The following is an 18,101-nucleotide window of genomic DNA, read 5'->3' on the forward strand; positions in this document are numbered from 1 at the left end:
CCATGGGGTTTCCAAAAGACCCACGGGGAAACTTCATCCCCAGATCCACCCCAGGAGGAACACTCGCCTGGAGGCCAAGTCTCTGGCAGAGGCCCCAGGAACGTGGCGAGTGCCCCCAGACAGAAGCCGGCTTACGGTGACCTCCCTGGCTGCTATGGCCACCGTGTGCAAGGCCTGGCGGTCACAGGGTCCTGCGCGCCCAGAACACTGACAGCTGGCGCTCGTGGGTGCTCCGTGCAGCCTCTGCGTGCACTGGGGGTAACCCCGTGGGCCGGGAGCTTTTACATCCCCGAATCGCCGAGGAGATGGGGCACGGAGAGGGTGAGTAACCTGCGCAGAGTCACGCAGCTGGGGGAGGAGGCACACGTCTGTGCTCTTGGCCTGGACACCACACGCCGCTGGGGAGGCCGCAGCCCTGCCGCACGACGCCCACCCGCCGTCCCGCAGAGTTCTGCGGTTTCTCGGTTGGACAAGCCCTCAGCCGCGGTGAGCCTCAAAGGCAAAGACCGAGATTTGTGACCGATGACGGGTCCGAGGGACGCCCGGCTGCACTCCTGCTCCAGGAGGCCCGCGTTCCTGTCTCTAACGAGGTCCTGGCGATGCCCGTTGGCGTTCTCCGGGAATGGGGACACAGGATGACCACGATGGCTCCCGTCCCTCTGCTCACCTCCCACGGGGAGGGACGAGGTGCCTCCAGGAAGAGCAGAGTGTCTCGACTCGGTCTGTGCAGCAGCCCCTCTGCTGTTGGTCAATATTGACGATCCGTCGTGGACAACGGTATCCAGGGCTGACCACGCGCTGGGGGTGCTCGTGGCCAGGGTCGCCCTCACGCACCCCCGAGAGCAGGGGTGTGGACGCCTGTTCCCATAGCCGTGGGGGCCGGAAGGCTGGGATGGGGGTCTCAGGGCCGAGTTCCCTGGGGGAGGAACCTCCCGCCTTCCTGTGGCTCCTCTGTTTGCCGTAAGTCACTGCCTTCTTTCTCTGGGCGTGTGCATGTCTGTCTCCCGATGTCCCCTTTGTGGAAGGACACCAGTCCTGTTGGATTAGGACCCACTCTATCTCAGGGTGGCCTCATCTCAAGGTCGTCTGCATGACCTTAGTCCCAGAGAGGGTCATGTTCTGAGCTACTTGGGGTTAGGAGCTCAGCATGTGGATTTTGGAGGAGGGGAGACGATTTAACTGATGACATCCGCAGGAGCACGGGGTGTGGGCCCCGCGGTGTGTCTCAGACAGCGTGCGTGTCCTCCTCCCTGGCTGCAGACTGCCCCGCGGACGGGACCAGAGAGGATGAGCGCACCTGCAGCCCCTGGCCCACGGCACCCACCTCGTCCCCCACCCGGGTGCCGTCGGGGGCTCCCACGGGGGCCTGGTGCCTCCGTCTCTGTGTCTCTGTGAAGGAGATGGACGCAGATCCTGCTCATGACTGTGCTGCTCACGGGGGAGGGTGCTGTGACCTGGGTCCCAGGGCATTGGCCATTCCTTCGTTCTTGGATGGCTTGCCAGATTTTTGGACATTACTCAGCTTTCCTTCCATAATATCATTAGGACGTAAAAATATACATTTAGCCGGAGTGCCCACGTTTGGTCCCCCATGCTTGGGAGACCGTGTGGACTTTGCTACCGGTGGGCACAGGTGGGCACTGGTGAGGAACACGTCCTGTCTTCTGAAAACAGGGAGGGCCGGCAAATTCCAGTCCCTCTGCCCCAGGGTCTGCCAGATAGAGGCCTGGGCACTGGGGATAGGGAACTGCGGTGAGGACGCGGTCACGGAGCCTGGGGCCAGGAGGGCTGCGCGTGGGGAGGCCTGTGCAGGAGGAGGGGCGGCGGCCACCAGGCGAAGTGACGTGAGCTGCTGGGGATGGCACAGCGGGTGCTCCTGGCCAGGCAGTTGGCGAGGTGCCGCGTCTACAGCCATCGGGGCTGACGTGTGTTGCCCGTGTTGTGCCGCGTGGAAAGCGGCCCCTTGACGTGGCCCAAATGATGCGGTTTCCTACACTCCAGACCTGGAGCCCACAGAAGAGCGGCGGGGCTCCAGGGAGGGGGGCAGCGGCGGCGGCAATTCCCTGGTGCCTGCGAGACAGACCAGGCCTGGGGGGCTCAGGTGCGTCCTGGGGCCCGAAGGCACCCGGGAGGGCCCTGCTGCTGCCTCCCGGGACTCTGGGGACCCTCAGTCCTGCCTGTGCGTGGGGAGGGGGACAGCGAGCAGAGGGGGACAGCGGGTCTGCGGCTTTGCCGGGGCGCGGGGCGGCCGCTCGGCCCCTCCCCGGGGTGAGCCCAGGGGCGGCCCCGTGGACACCCAGACAGCGCGGCGTCCCCGGGCTGCAGGTGCGGAGGGCAGGCCGCGGGGCCCCTCCTCCCGGGACTCTGGTCGGTCCTCGGCCCGGCCGGCCGGTGGGTCCTGCAGCCCGGAGGCCTCCCCGCGCTCGCTGCCGGTGCGCAGGGCCGGGGCGCCAGGTCCCGCGGTCGGAGGGGTGCGGCCCCCGTCCTCGCCCCGCAGGGTGCTCCGCGCTGCGGGGGGCGGCGCGCGCCGGCGGGGAAACTGAGGCTGCGGCGGCGGCCGCGGGGGGACGGGGGGGACCGCGGGGGACCGCGGGCGGGCGGGCGGGCGGCGCAGTGCGCAGGCGCGGCGGCGGGAGGGGACGCGCTCGGGGCGCGCGCGCGGGGCAGCCTGCGCCCCGAGTGTGCCCGCCGCGCCCCGCGCCTCCCGCCCGCGCCCGCCCGCCCCGGCCCCGGCCCCGGCCGCGCCGCATGGCGCTGAGATGGCGGGGGCGCCGCGCGGCCGAGGCGGAGGCGGAGGCGGCGGCGGCGGCGGCGGCGCGGGCGAGCCCGGGGGCGCCGAGCGGGCGGCGGGGCCGGGCGGCCGGCGCGGGCTGCGGGCGTGCGGCGAGGCGTTCGCGTGCCCCGAGCTGGAGGCGCTGTTCGGCGGCTACACGCTGCGGCTGGAGCAGGCGGCCACGCTGAAGGCGCTGGCGGTGCTGAGCGCGCTGGCGGGCGCGCGGGCGCTGGCCGAGCTGCTGGGCGCGCCGGGGCCCGCGGGCGGCCTGGCCCGGGGCTCGCCCCCCGCGCACTGCGCGCTCTTCCTGGCGCTGCTCGTGGTCACCAACGTGCGCTCGCTGCGGGGCCCGCAGCTGCGGCAGGTCGGCCAGCTGGCGCTGCTCTTCAGCCTCACCTTCGCGCTGCTCTGCTGCCCCTTGGCGCTCGGCCGCCCCGCGGGGACCCCGGCCGGCGCGGCTGCGGGCGCGGCGGCCGCCGACCAGGGCGTGTGGCAGCTGCTGCTGGTCACCTTCGTGTCCTACGCCCTGCTGCCCGTGCGCAGCCTGCTGGCCGTCGGCTTCGGGCTCGCGGTGGCCGCCTCGCACCTGCTCATCACCGCCACCCTGGCGCCCGCCAAACGCCCGCGCCTCTGGAGGACGGTGAGTGCCCGGGGCGCGCCCTCGCCCCCGGCTCAGCTGCCCGGAGGCACCCGGGACGCGGCGCGCGGGGTTCGGTGGGCCCGGAGGGGGAGGGGCCGCTCAAGGTCACCCGCGCCGAGGACGCGGCGGGGCTGCGGGGCCGGCGCTTGCCCGACCTGCCGGGCTGGGGACCGGGGCTGGGGACCTGCGGGCTGGGGACCCGGGACCGCGCGGCCGGGAACTGACCCGAGTCAGGCCGCTCCTGGCGCCGCGCATCCCTCCCGCGGGAGGGGAGGGGGGAACGAAAGTGGGCGCGGGCTCGGGGTGCGCTCCAGTGTGCCCGGACCTCGTAGTGCGCGAGCAGAGCCCCCTCCCAGCCTGCGGCACCCCGGGGACTCGGGTCCCCTCCAGTCTCTCTCGTGCTCATGGTGGACCTCTCTCCCGGGTAGAAAAACGGGTTTGCCAAGGTCGAGCAGGGCTCCGGTCCCTGCTGTCCCCACCCACCCTGCTGGGACCTGACCGGGGCTGCCGGCAGCTGAACTTTGTCACTGCCTTCCAGGTGGGCCAGCGGGGCCGCTGGGAGGACCAGGCGCCACCGCTCCCCAGGGGCTCCTCCCAAGCCGGGGACTCTGGGGACCCAGACAGAGGTCTTTGCGCTGTGGGGCTCCTGGAGCCTGTCTGGGCGGTGGAGCTCCACCCGGCCCACTGGGGCTTGGAGGGACCTTAGGAAGGGCCTGGTTTCTGCCTCCAGCAGCAGCAGCTTTGTGGCAGGAGGATGGGGGCGGGGGGGGGGGGGGGGGGGGGGCAGCTCACGTGTGGAGAGAACGTGGCAGATAGAGGGGATGGGGGAGATGAGGGGAGGAGGGGAGGCTGCACAGGGCAAGAGCTGGGAAGAAGAAGGGAGAGGTGAGGGGACCAGGATGGTGATGACAGGGGTGCACATGGTCAGAGGGGCCGTGGATGCACAGGGTAGACTCTGGCTGGAGGAGCACTTCGGGGCCCACAGAGGTCAACATGTGCTGGAGGCTGGGGGGAAGGGGACGGGGGAAGGGAGCTGTGGAGGTGGGAGGAGGGAGGGAGATAGGGGTGTAGGCCAAGTCAGAGGTGAGGCTGAGAAAATGGGGAAGAGGACCTGAGGGAGGGGAGGGGGGTTCTGTTCTGGAGGGTTCTGCAGCAGGCCGCCTGCTTGCTTGCCTCTTATCGGCGGCCTGTAGCCTTGCTGGCTGTCCTTCGGGGGTGCCACTGTACCCCTCCATCATGGCTGACGAGGGGAGCCCCCCGCAGGACAGCCTCCCCTCTGGGACTGGGAGGTGGTGGCCCGAAGCCAGGTGGGCTCCAGGTGGGGGGAGCCTGAGCCGACCTGGCCAGGCAGGCCCAGGGCCAGGGCAGCTCTGGGTTCTGGTGTACCAGGGGTTCAGCTGGTTCAATGAAAGGCCGCACTGTTGGTTTTTCTGGGGGGGGGGGTACAATTTTTATACAGTTTTTGGTCATTCCTTCTAGACAATTAAGGGAGAGGCTGGAGTCTGTGAAGGTGCCTCGGGCACAAGGAGCTCTGCCCCCAGGATAAGACGAGCCCCTGTATCCTCCAGGCAGGGAGCCTGTCCTGAAGCCGTGCACCTTGGGGGTTGGCTGCTGCCGGCTCACTGGGCAAGGCACACTTTCCTGCACAGAGCCTCGGTTTCCCTACCTGCAGAGCTGCCAAGCAGGTGGAAACCTGCTGGGAAAGCACATATGCAGAGTCTCCTGCCACTTCCCAGTTCTCTTGGCTTCCTTAGAACGTTCCCGTCCAAGTCCAGGCATCACTACTGGTGGTGGCGATGTGGGCAGACGGACAGGATGGGTGCAGACACACATGTGGTGGGGGGCCTGGGGTGCAGTCTGCAGATTGGCCTGGACGCCAGGGGGGAAGGTGGGAGCCATATATGCCAAGCGGGTCCTCCTCTACTGCTCCGCAGCCTCCCTGCTACCCCGTGGTGCAGTCACATGCCCACAGCCCCATATTCCTCAGGATCTGGTTTGGGGTAAGCAGAGGCCTCGCAGGCCGTCAGCTGGAGGCCCACAGGAGGCTGTAGGAGGCCCGGGTGATGGACGGTGACTGAGGCCATCTGAGTCAGTGCGGTGGGAGAGAGCCAGTCCTGCTGGGGGCGCTGAGATGGGGGGGGTCAAGCCCCAGCCCCCGAGCCTCGGCCCCTCCACAGGGAGGTTCCTGCAGCAGTCTTGCACTGCCCTGGTGTGCGGAGCTCTGGGATGTAACCATGTGCTTTGGGGACCCTGTGGCACCAGGCTGGCCCGGCCTGAGAGCACCCAGGAGCGCCCCGACTGGACAGTTGAAATACAGGGTCCTGCCCTTCCCCAGGAGGGGCGCCTGCTGCTGTGCTCAGCTCTGGCAGAAGGAGTTTAGGGACAGAGTCAGTCTCATCCCCCTCCCCAGCCCCCAGGAGGAGCCTTGTAAATATCGGCCAGGCCAGACTGGGTCCACTTCCTGCCCCCCTCCCCACTCCCCGTTGTATCTAAACACAGCGCAGAAATTCATTCCAGCAACGTGGGGGAACCAACACATGTTGCAGAACCCTTGAGGCCTGCTCAGGGGCGTCTGGGGGGTCTAGGACGTGGGGGGCTGGTGGGGGTAAGAGGGAGACATCAGGCATGTGACCCCTGCTCCCTGGCGGTGGGTGGCACTCGGGACCTTGAGGGGTACAGCTCGAGGAGGGAGTGGCTGTGTTTGGGGGGGGGCAGTGGTGGGGAAGTAGGGTTAGTGTGCGTGCCCAGGTCCTGGCCTTGGAGTGGTGGCTGGGGCATCGGGCTTTGTCTGCAGAGGAGCAGCTGGGGGGGGGGGTCTCTGCCCCCCCCACCCCCTCCACTCCCGTGGTGCCTGGTGTTGTGCCCCTATGGGCACCAGCCTCCTCCCTTCCTCCAGCTTCCTCCCCTGCGGCCTCAACCCCCAGGGCCCCAAATGACCACTTGTTGGCCAGGGGGGAGCAAGAGCCTGGGTTTTCCTGCACGCGTCCAGGGCCCACTGCCGTGTGCAGAATGGCCTTGTTCGGTGGCCTGTCAGTGTGGGTGACAGGTACTTCGTGTCCCCCTGTCCCGGGTGCTGGGCCGCGTGCAGGACAGGACAAGGCACCCTGACCTGGGGAAGTGAGGTTTGGCGGGTTCCCAGCTCCTGGGTCGCCCGAGCTCTGTGGGGAGCTCCCGTGCTGCCACTGGGGGGGGGTGCTTGTCCCCGCCCTCAGGGCCCGGCGCCCTGGCGACCTGCTGCGTACAGAAGGGCCCGGGCCCAGGTGTGCCCAGGTGTACCCTCGGGACCCCTGGGCGCCCGCCTGAGCCACGGCTCCCCCTCCCGCTCCGGGCCGCCCTGCTCTGGGTCCCGCTGCCGGCCGCCCCGCCCTCCACCGCAGCTCGGCCCCGCCCCCTCGGCCCCCCATCCCGGGGCCTCCCTGATCCCCGGCGGCCCCCATACCAGGACCCCGCGCCGACCTCCCCCCCTGGCCCCTCCCCTGCCTCCTCTACGTACCCCCCGCCCCGCCCCCGTCCCGGGCCCCTCCCCCTGCCTCCTCTAGGTGCCCTCCCCGCCCCAGCACCGCCTCCCCCTACCCCTTCCCCCTGCCTCCTCTAGGTACCCCCGCCCCTGCTCTGCCTCCCCGCCCCTCCCCCCACAGGCCCCGCCCCTGCGGCCCTGCGCCCCCGCAGCCGAGCGCTTTACCAGCGGGGCCCCTCCCCCCGCAGGGACGCCCGTCCTCCTCCCCCATTTCCTTGGGCCTCCTCACCTTGTTGGCTCACCTGCTGGTGCCTCCACCTGCCAAGGCCGCCGACAGGTGCTGCTGGGTGGGGGCTGGAAGGGGGAGGGAGGCGGGGGATCCTCCTGGCTCCGGGGCAGTGTGGGGGCGGGGAGTGCGGTTCTCTGCCTCTGAGGAGGGAGCCCACAGGCAGCCTCCTTGGTCTGGACCCCCTTTCCCTAGGCCTCTGGTCGCTGGGCAGGGCTCAGCCTCCCATCACTGCATACTCGGGGTGTCCTCCAGGCTTCCAGGGCCGTGTCCAGGGGGAATCCCACCGGGACACCTGATTCCTCACAGGCGACACTCCCACATCTGCCCCGTTGGTCCTCGGGTCCCCTCCCCAGGATCTGGTCTGCTGTCCTCCCTCCAGGGCGGCTGGCCCTGACCTGAAGCAGCCCGGGAATGGCCCGGGCCAGGGCAGCAGGAATTGGGCAGGGGGCCGGCACGCTGAGGGGACACATCCTGGCCTCAGGCCAGGGCTTGCACCTGCTCGGGGCAGGCCTAGGGACTGCAGGTGCCAGGGATGGGACCTGCCTCCACAAGCCCCAGGGACTGTGAGGGCTGGAGTCTGGCCCCACCTGCGGACCTGGTGGGGGCGCAGGGCACAGGCTGGGCAGACAGCTGTGATGACTCAGTACTTGTCCTGGTTGTGCCGCCTTCTCTGGGAAGCTCTGTGACCCACGCTTGGGTGCCAGGCCTTGGGCTAGGGGCTGGGGGCCCAGTGGGAACGAGACCCCCTGCCCTCTAGGAACTTACTTAAGTTGTCTGTGGGGGGACGCTGGCCTGTGCCGGGGAGCCTGTGACCTTCAGAGGTGCGAGAAGGGGACGGGGCGGGGGCGGAGGGCTCAGGGCGGCTTCCTGAGGCCCGTGTGCTCCAGGCTGGACAGATGAGGCCCAGGGCAGCCTTCGGGGCCTGGGGTCAGGCTCAGCCCGGGAGGCGGGCGAGCCAGAAAGGGCAGGTGAGGGCTGCAGGGCACATGGAGCATCTTCTGTTTCTTTGGAAAGCCATGCCGAGGCCCTGCCAGCCTTTTTATTTGTTTATTTTTATTTATTTATTTTTATTTTTTAAGTTATATTTTATTGGAGTTCAAATTGCCAACATATAGCATAACACCCAGTGCCCATCCCATCAAGTGCCCCACTCAGTGCCCGTCACCCAGTCACCCCACCCCCCGCCCACCTCCCTTTCCACCACTCTGCTAGTCTTTTTAGCAGAGTGGTCTGATCGGGTTTCTGTTTGGGGGTTCCTGGGATGCAGCGGGGAGCAGGGGTCACACGAGTGGACGTGGGTGCTGTGCCTGGCTCAGACCAGAGCGGCATCCTTGGGGACATGTCTGCTTGCCACTGCCCCCACCTGCTGTGGAGCTGCCCAGCCACCTACCTGCCCAGAGGCGATTGTTCTTGGGCGATGCCCGTCTCCTGTCCCCTCTCCGAGGTCCCGAGGGCCAGGGCTCATCTCCCAGGGGGATAGACAATCTGTGCTGTGTCCCTGCAGACTCAGCCCGAAACGTCCTCATCCCGTTTCCCGACTCAGACGGCGTGGCGGGCCGGTGTGGAGGGGTGCTGGAGCTCCTGGCTGTGGGTACTTACCCTGTGCCTCGGTTTCTTCTGGGGTGGCTCCGGGGCTTTGTAGGAGCGCGTGCAGCTTCCTGTGCCCCGGGCGTGGGGCCAGCGCTCGGCCAGGTGAGAGCCGCCTCTTGTTACTGCTCAGGGTCTGTGACCCGCCAGCTTTCTCTGACTCAGTGTCCCCGCGTCTGGGCTTGGTCGAGTGATGCAAGAGACGCCCCGTCGGCTGGTGGCGGCCAGACTGTCCAGACTGTGTCCTCCGGCTGTGCTGTCGGCGCTCTCCCCCTCCTGCAGTGCGGCCGGGGTGCCCCGCGGTGGCAGCCACACGGAGGCCTATGTCCGTGGCCTCAGGGCTTAGGTGGTCCACTTGCCCGCCAGGCAGGGGGGTCGGGTTGGGGCAGAAGGGACAGACCCCGTGTCGCCCGGCGCCAGGTGCCTCGGTTCACACCGTGGGGCTGGGCAGGCGGGCAGGAAGGACCTTGCCCGCTTAGTAGGGCTGGGCATGTGCGGCCCCCCGTGTGGCCCGTGTACACGCATGCACACACGCACTGACTCCTCCCGCAGACACATCCATGCCCTCACGTTTCACCCGCATGTCCTCACACTTGTCCGCCTTCACACACCCCCCCATGTACACACACAGGCACACGCTGCGCACCCCACACATCATTCCCGTGTTGATGTCGCCGCGTTCTTACCTGAAGGATATGGGACCCGGGGCCCTCCAGCTTCGTGACCCTGAGCGGCCTCAGAGACGGCCCAGAAAGTGAACCAGCCTGGGCTTCGTCTGGGGGGGGGGGGTCGGGGTTGCAGAACGTGGGTCAGTGACAAGGGCCGGGACCCCTGCCCAGCCTGGGGCCATGTCCCTGAAGCTCCCACCCTCTGCTCCCCAATGCGTGGGCCGAGGGGGCGTCAGGACCCTCCCTGGATGCTCCTGTGTTCCTGGCCCCTGGAGCCTGTGCTCTTGGACTGCGGGTGGTGGGACCTGCTGTGATCTCTGAGCTGCTGGTGTCCAGGCTGCCTCCTGCCCTCAGGCCCGGAGGAAGGCTCCCTGCTGATCAGAGAAGGGCTCGCTGCTCCCCGGTGCTGTCCCTGTGAGGCTGCTGCGTGCACACTTGCGTGTGTTGGTAGCATTCGGAGCCCTGAGGCCCACCAGGACCTGCAGGTCTGGATGTCTGGGTCTGAGGCTGCTCACTCTCTCTCAGCACCCAGGACCCACCTTGCTCTGGGCTTGTTGCAGTGTCTGTGGGCCGAGAGCTTGGGTGGAGGGACCGCAGTATGGCTGTCCTGGGTCTAGGTCTGCAGTTAGGGGCGCTTCCCTTGGTGGGGAGCAGGGCTGGACGGGGAGCCTGACCAGGTAGGAGCGGCCCACGGTGACGGTGACTGTGTGGGCAGTGTGGCTGCTCAGGCCCAGCGTCCTGATCAAGCTGCTCAGGGATCCCCAGGGAGGAGATCCCAGAGAAGGAGACAGGGGGACAGGGTATCCATGGAGGGACCTGGGGGCGGGGGGGACGGGGCACCCATGGAGGGACCCAGGGGTGGGGGGGGACAGGGTGCCGATGGAGGGACCTGGGGGTGGAGGGGACAGGGTGCCCATGGAGGGAGGCGGGGGCTGGGGGGACAGGGCGCCCATGGAGGGACCTGGGGGTGGAGGGGACAGGGCACCCGTGGAGGGACCCAGGGGTGGAGGGGGGATGGGGTGTCCATGGAGGGACGTAGGGGTGGAGCAGGGACAGGGCAACCATGGAAGGACCCGGGGGTGAGGCGGGGCGCCCATGGAAGGACCTGTGGGACGGGAGGACAGGACGTCTGTGAGAGGATCCCCTGCACACAGGCACAGGGTGCCCATCCACGCGGGGGACCTGAGGACAGGGGCTGTGGCCCGGGGCGTGTTGGGGTCACGGGAAGGGCCGGGAGCCCCCCTCCTCCCGGCGTCGTGCTGCAGAGCAGGGGTGCGTGGGCGTGCGCTCATGGGTGTGCAGCGGCACCAGTGGTGCTTCTGCGGGGCCGAGTGGGCCGAGCGGGAGTCTCCTTGGGTGATGCGGACCCCGGTCTCCAGGAGCGAGGCCACCTCCGAAGCACGGACCAGCCTCTTGGTTGGCACCGTGTGCCCCAGTGTGGGGACGTGAGGCCCGACGCCCGGGAGAGGAGAGTGTGGCCGGCAGCCAGGCCTGCACCCTGCCCTGGCCCTCGGGGCGCCCACGGCCTCGGGGGGCCGCCCCCCCCAGCAGTCTCCCTAGGGCCCTGTGCCCGCGTGACCGTGGGCTCTTCGGAGGTTGCCTCGCACATCTGCACCGAACGCCTGCTCAGGGGGGCTCCGGGAACCGTGCGTCCGGGTCCTTACTTGGAAGCAGGTGTTGCTGACCTCAGGGGCGTCCCCCTGGCTGACGGCGCCCCGGGGGGCTGCGGGGGGCTCGCTGCCTAGGGGCGCTGCGGGCAGGGGCTGGAGAGCGCCTCTGTGGCTGCCGTCGCTGGCACCGGCCCGAAGATGTCCCAGGGCTGTGGTCGGCGGCTGCAATTCCACGGCCCGGCGGGGACACGCGTGGAGGCCCGGGAGCCGCAGCGGGGCGGGCAGGCCCTCACGCCGGGATCCCCCCGGGAGAGCCGCCAGGGCGCACAGGAAACGGCGCGGTGCTTGCCGGGCCCCTGGGCATGGGCCGCTCACGGTGGTGGCTGCGGCCGGGGTCCTCAGCATCACGTGTGGGAAACCCGACAGCAGGAGCTCACAGCCCCCTCCCCCCCAGAATCTGTAGTTAAGAAACCCGTTTTTGTTTTGTTTTTGTTACGGAAACTCTGAAACTCGCTGGAGCGCGGCCAGCAGGGCGCTTTCTTGGGGCCAGGGGCAGCCCCTACCCCTGTCCCTGTCCTCTCCGCTTTTCCTCCTTCAGGGGTTGCTCGTCCCAGAACGCTTTTCTTAATTCCACCACAGAGAAGGTGGCAAGCGGTCGCGTTAGGAAACACGTCCGTGAGCAACGTGGGAAAGGGAGCACCCCGCGGGGAGCACCCCGCACCCGCAGGCAGGACTGGGTGGGTCCCAGTGCGGGCACCGTCAGGGGGGCCCCGACCAGAAACACGGGACTTGGCGAGGCCCGGGCGGGGCGTTGATTTGGCGCAGGGGGTGCGCCCGGTGAGGTGGGGGTTCTCGTGTGCGGGCAGGGCTCCCCCTCTTCGGGCGGTGGCCGAGCTGCCGACGCGGAGGCCGGTGCCCTGTGCTGGGTGGCGCGGGCGGCGGCTGGATGGAACCCGGGTGTTCCGCACAGAGGTTTGAGTGCTGAACAGGGGGGATCTTGGGGTGCCTCGGGCTTGGGGTCAGGAGGCTGCCCAGTGGTCAGAGGGAAATCCTTGAGGCGGAGGCTGCCGTGGGAGGCACAGTCCTGAGGGAGAGCGGCACGATGCAGGCCTGGTGGGGGCACGAGCACGTGTGTGTCCACCCGGGGCCCCGATGGGGAGATGGGACAGGGGAGAGGTCAGCCTGGAGACGTGGGCCGGGCCCCGGCCTCTGAGGGATGGGGATGCCATCCTGGAGACCACGGACGTGAGGCGCGGTGACCAGAGGGTATAGGGGGCAGTGACTGGCGGGGAGCAGCGAACAGCAAAGCTTTGAGGTGCTCCTTCCCAGTTGGGGTTATTTTCTGTGTTCCATTTCCCCTTCCAAGGGGCCCCTCTGAGAATGCACGCGGCCATCTGGGAGCTTCCTTCCCGGGTCCCCGCCCCACTGTAACGACCGAGTGTGGCCACCGGGGAGGCTGGGCTGGTCATGTGCTTGGCCCCTGTCGTCCGTGGCGGCCCCCGGGGCCCCCTCTGAAGCAGCCTGGGGCTCCCCGGGCTGGGCTCTTCCCCTCGGACACGGCCCTTCTGTCCGGACGGCGTCTCACTCACCTGTCCTGAGAGCCCACCTGGTGACCTTGGCCCTAGCCGCCTCTCCCCGTGTGTGAACAGCCTGTCCCTGTCCCGGTGGGCACAGGGGCTGGGCCGCTTGGGAAGGGGCCGAGCGCGGGACCTGGGCCAGTGACGCCTCCCCCTCTCCCACCCCTGACCCTGCAGCCTGTGGTCACCTTCATCTCTGGGAAGCTCACAGCAGCTGCAGCCCACCCCCTCCTGGTGGGTGCCGGCCCCAGCTCCCTCCACCCACGCTGAGCCTCTCCAGACCTCGTGCCCGGCCCAGGGCCAGGGCCTCTGCTGCCGTGTAGACCCCTCACCAAAGCCCAGGAGCCTCGACACCCGGCTTACCTTTGTGGAGTCCCGCGCTGTGTGCGCTTCCTGACACCCCAGAACCTGCCGCTGGGTCCTTATCCCCAGTCCCCTTGTCCCGAGAGCACCTGCTCCCGCCTCCGGGTGGTCCCCCCTCCGCCGCCCCGCCAGGTACCCCTCACCCTCGGGCCTGGCCCCCCTCCTCCCAGCCTCTACTCTTGTCCTGGACGGAGGACGAGGGGAGGGTGAGGCCAAGGCCAGCCCCCCACTGGCAAGGAGCCTGGCCACCCTGGAGCCGTGGAACCCCAAGGCCCGCCCGGTGCCTGGACCTGGAGGTGGCTGTGCGGGGCCTGGGGCGGGCACTCGGGCTGTGCGCCAGCCTCTGTACAGCCGCATCCTGCCGCTAGGTGTGGGCGGTGGGGTGGCAGGCTGTGCCTCAGGCTCTGCGCAATCTGGACGCGGTGGCGCCTGGCCCCCTGCATTCCCGGGTCGCCGTGTCCCCAGTGGGTCTGCAGACACTCCCGCCACTCCGGGCTGGCAGGGTGCTGGCTCTGCTGCCGCTGCCCGGCCTCCTGGGGGCGGCCGCCCTCCTGCCGGGCCTCGAACCCTGGCTCCTGGCTTTGAAAGCGTGTTCTGTGGTTGAGTTCTTGGTCTCAAGACTTGTCAGTGGTTGTGAGGTTCAAGGTGATGCCTGTGGTCGGCACGGCCGGCGTCACTCTGTGCGTGGTGCAGCCCGTGGCTTCTGGAGTAGGTGTGCGTCAGACGGGGCGTGACCCCGGGGGCAGGGAGCCCGTGCTGCAGCAGCAAGGGGAAGGCGCCCGCCCCCGCTCCGGGAGCCCCAGGGCAGCGTGAGGACCCGGGGGCGCTGTGGGGTGGGGATTGGCTGCTCACCCGGGGGCAGAGGGCCGTGCGCCTGCCCAGCCATGCATACTCGTCTCCAGGTGACCCCCCACCCACCCCCGCCCCGTGCCTGTCCCACTGGCATCTGCCCAGGTCCACGGGGCAGGGGTCTGCTTCGACCCATTCCTGCGCCTCGCCGCCATGCAGGAGGCGCCCTGGGCGGCTTTCCCCGCCGCTCTGGCCTTGCGTGTGGCCCTTGCACCTCCAGCCTGCGTGCCCCGCTGATGAGCCAAGCGCTCAGTGGAGCTGCCCGGAGCAGGAATGGGGCTTCCTGGAAGCCGAGGCAGCGCAAGAGCACGCTTCTGGTCCTCTGCGGTCAGGTGCGAGGGCAGGAGACGCGGCAGCGCTGTGGCTGCTTTTCCTGCAGCAGGCAGGTGCCCCGGCTCACGGCTTTCAGTCTGGTCCTTCACAGTGGCGCTGCCTCCCCGGCCAGGGGCGGCTTCCCCCTGAGCCACGTCCGTCGCCGCTTCACACTGGCCCCGGACGCTTCGCACGGGTGTCGGTGTGGTGCCCACACGGGGCGGGCGGTGAGCTCTGCGCCGCTCCCACTTTGCATAATTCAGCTTCGCCTTGGACAGATCATCCCGACTGTGGCCTCAGCTTCTATCTGACGGAGGGGTCTTCTCTGTAGCGGATGTGCGTGGCTGCGCCGTGTGGACTGGGGTGGGCCCCGTGTGCCTCCGAGCCAGAGCTCTCGCATGCGTCGTCCCCTCCAGAAGTGCTTTGACGTCGATGTTCGGTTGTCACCCTTGTTGTCCTTTGAGGTTCCCGGGACTCCTGGAGCCACCTGGCCCATCTAAGGCGAGGAGGCCCTGCCAGCCCATCCTGGAGTGGACACAGATCCAAAGCCTTGCCCCTGTTGTGCTTGAGTGGATGGACGGATGCAAGGATGGATGGCGGATAGATAGGTGCATGGGTGGATGGGTGGGTGCGGATGGATGGGTCGGTGGGTGGATGGTTGAGTGCATGAGGATGGATGGGTGGGAGGGCATAGATGGATGATATGGATGGGTGAGTGGGTAAGGGATGTATGTATGTATGCGTAGATGGATGGATTGGATGGGGAAGTGGATAGATGGGTGAGTGGGTGGATGGATGGGTGGGTGGATGGGTGGGTGGGTGGATAGATGGGTGAGTGGATGGGTGAGTGGTTGGGTGGGTGAGTGGGTGGGTGAGGGAGTGGATGAATGGGTGAGTGGTGGATGGGTGGGTGGATGGGTGAGTGGGTGGATGGATGGGTGGGTGAATGGTTGAGTGGGCTGGTGGGTGAGTCCGTGGCTGGGTGAGTCCATGGCTGGGTGAGTGGGTGGATGGATGGGTGGATGTTTTGAATAGGGCGTGTATGTCTACAGATTTGATTCCGGCTGGTGACACCCTGATTATGGAAGGAGACGGTGTTTGTGGTGGAGCAGTTCCTTGTTGGTTTCTTCACTCACTGGGAAGTGTCAGGGAGAGGGGGACGGCGGGGTGTTACCCACGTCAGCACCCTGCAGGTGAGGGTGGTGGTCCCATTTGCATGGGGTCCCTTGGCAGTGGGCAGAGCTGGATTTGAACCCGGGCCTCTGACTTCGCGGCCAGTGATCGTCCGGAGGATTCACTGGAAGCAGGGCCCAGCGGGAGAGCGCAGTGAGGGGTCTGGGCCCAGACCACACAGGCCCAAGTCTGCTCACTCACCAGCTGTGAGAGCCCGCCCACGCTCCTCAGCCCGAGCTCTGTCTCACGTTTGTAAGGGAGGCCAGGCGGGGTTGCGGGGAGCCCGGGTGGGGTGTGGGCTGAGCACAGGGACCATATCTTCTCCCACCTGTGACCCAGGGGATCAGGAGTCAGGAAGAGCACTGGGGATAGTTCCACGCCGACCCTGCCCCCCCCCCCGCAGTGAGGGGCCATGGGGTGCTGGTGCTTTCAGGAGCCAAGAGAGGCCTCGGGCCGCCGGCGGACCCTGACGAGCAGGCACAGGCCTAGAGCTCTTCTGGGATTGTCCTTTCGGCCCACGTAGGCAGGGTTGGGGTGCGAGTGGACTCAGAGGCTCCTTGGCCTTGCAGGCCTGCTGGGGACAGACAGGGAGTGCCTGGGAGGGACGTGGGCCTGTCCCCTCCCCCAGTGCTGTTCCCGGGGCTCAGAGACCTTGTCCGCAATGCACGTGTGTGCAGGCCGTGTCCCCGTACCCCCGTGGCGCCCCCCGGCCTCCCCCCAGGCTCAGCATGCTCCAGAAGCTCGTCACTTCAGACGTCAGGCTGCCTCCAGGCCTTGCGTCTGTATGTCCTGTGGGTCATGGGACAGCTGGGGTCCCTGCCCACCCACCCACCTGACCGCAGATGTGAGGACTGGGAAACGTCTCGTGGGGTCTCATCCGGGACAGCGGGGAGCAGGTGGTGGCACACATCTGCCCCTACTACCCACGTGCCCTTCTTTATTCATTCAGCAAACACCAGGGTGCCCGTTTCGCGAGTGGCTCATCCCAGGCTCAGGGGTCTGCTGGGGGGAGCAGCGGGAGGGGTCGGGGGGCCCTTCGGGGGTCTGTCCCAAGCAGGGCAGGAGGGGCACAGGGGGCTGGGGCGGGGCCAGGCTGGAGGTGTGGCTCCTTGGTCTGGGGGTGGGGTCCCACATGAAGTGCAGAGGCGGGGGGGGGGGGGGGGGGGATGGGTGCTGTCAGTGGAGAGGTCCCAGGCATGTGCATGGGCCCAAGGGACGGGGAGGAGGGGTGCTGGGTGCTGGGACCTGACCTGGGCAGAGCCTGGGCCGCCGCGAGGGTGGGTGGGCTGGGGGGGGCCGAGGGGGCGGGGGCCTTTCCCAGGGTGTTGCCTGCGGACTGCGCAGAACGGGCCGGGACAGCAGGGGCCCGGAGAGGAGGCAGGAGCCTCAGACGAGAGGAAGAACCGCAGGTCGGTGTGTCAGCTGCCGAGGGGGATGCAGCGGAGCCCGCGGGTCCCAGCCGGAGGGCAGAGGGGGTCCTGTGGCCTGGGTGGCAGGTGCGGGCCCCGAGGAAGGCGGGGCGAGTGCAGGACTCTCCTGCCGCACGAGGAGCACCCCGAGCCCTGGAGTGGACCGAGCAGGGCCCGTCACATGGACTGTGTGTTTCTCCCAGAGTAGGAGAGCAGTGGGAAGGGGGTGGGCGGGAGGAGGAGAGAACGCGGAGTGGGGCTTCCAGGGCGGGACACCTGTAGCCTCGAGGCCCTGACAGGGCCCTGTGTCCAGTGCAGTGTGGGCTTTGGAAAGTGGAGGGCGGGGCAGTCCTGAGGAGCCTGTGTGCTGAGGCCACGGGTATGGGGCAGGTACAGGAGGCCGGGGGTGTGGGGCAGGTACAGGAGGCCCCGGGCGTGGGGAGGTACAGGAGGCCGGGGGTGTGGGGCAGGTACAGGAGGCCGGGGGTGTGGGGCAGGTATAGGAGGCCGGGGGTGAGGGCAGGTACAGGAGGCTGGGGGTGAGGGCAGGTACAGGAGGCCGGGGGCGTGGGGCAGGTTTAGGAGGCCGGGGCGTGGGGCAGGTACAGGAGGCCGGGGGCGTGGGGCAGGTACAGGAGGCCGGGGGCGTGGGGCAGGTACAGGAGGCCGGGGGCGTGGGGCAGGTACAGGAGGCCGGGGGCGTGGGGCAGGTACAGGAGGCCGGGGGCGTGGGGCAGGTACAGGAGGCCGGGGGCGTGGGGCAGGTACAGGAGGCCGGGGCATGGGGCAGGTACAGGAGGCCGGGGGCGTGGGGCAGGTACAGGAGGCCGGGGCGTGGGGCAGGTACAGGAGGCCGGGGGCGTGGGGCAGGTACAGGAGGCCGGGGGCGTGGGGCAGGTACAGGAGGCTCGGGGCATGGGGCAGGTACAGGAGGCCGGGGGCGTGGGGCAGGTACAGGAGGCCGGGGGCGTGGGGCAGGTACAGGAGGCCGGGGGCGTGGGGCAGGTACAGGAGGCCGGGGGCGTGGGGCAGGTACAGGAGGCCGGGGGCGTGGGGCAGGTACAGGAGGCCGGGGGCGTGGGGCAGGTACAGGAGGCCGGGGGCGTGGGGCAGGTTTAGGAGGCCGGGGCGTGGGGCAGGTACAGGAGGCCGGGGGCGTGGGGCAGGTTTAGGAGGCCGGGGCGTGGGGCAGGTACAGGAGGCCGGGGGTGTGGGGCAGGTACAGGAGGCCGGGGGCGTGGGGCAGGTACAGGAGGCTCGGGGCATGGGGCAGGTACAGGAGGCCGGGGGTGTGGGGCAGGTACAGGAGGCCGGGGGCGTGGGGCAGGTACAGGAGGCTCGGGGCATGGGGCAGGTACAGGAGGCCGGGGGCGTGGGGCAGGTACAGGAGGCCG

General features: G+C 68.7%; 1 protein-coding gene across 3 annotated transcripts in view; it reads left to right on the forward strand.

Moving 5' to 3' along the window:
* The first annotated feature begins 2,759 nt into the window (after positions 1-2,759).
* Positions 2,760-18,101, forward strand: part of LOC140605339 (adenylate cyclase type 1) — a 102,808-nt gene continuing 87,466 nt past the window's right edge. The window contains exon 1 of one of the 3 annotated variants that reach the window (XM_072777625.1): positions 2,760-3,413. In XM_072777625.1, the coding sequence (XP_072633726.1) occupies positions 2,760-3,413 (654 nt within the window). The remainder of the gene's footprint in view (positions 3,414-18,101) is intronic. The other 2 variants (XM_072777627.1, XM_072777626.1) reach the window with 2 other exon arrangements.

Source organism: Canis lupus, chromosome 15, assembly GCF_048164855.1.
Source record: "Canis lupus baileyi chromosome 15, mCanLup2.hap1, whole genome shotgun sequence".
In the NCBI taxonomy this organism is placed as follows: Eukaryota; Metazoa; Chordata; class Mammalia; order Carnivora; family Canidae; genus Canis; species Canis lupus.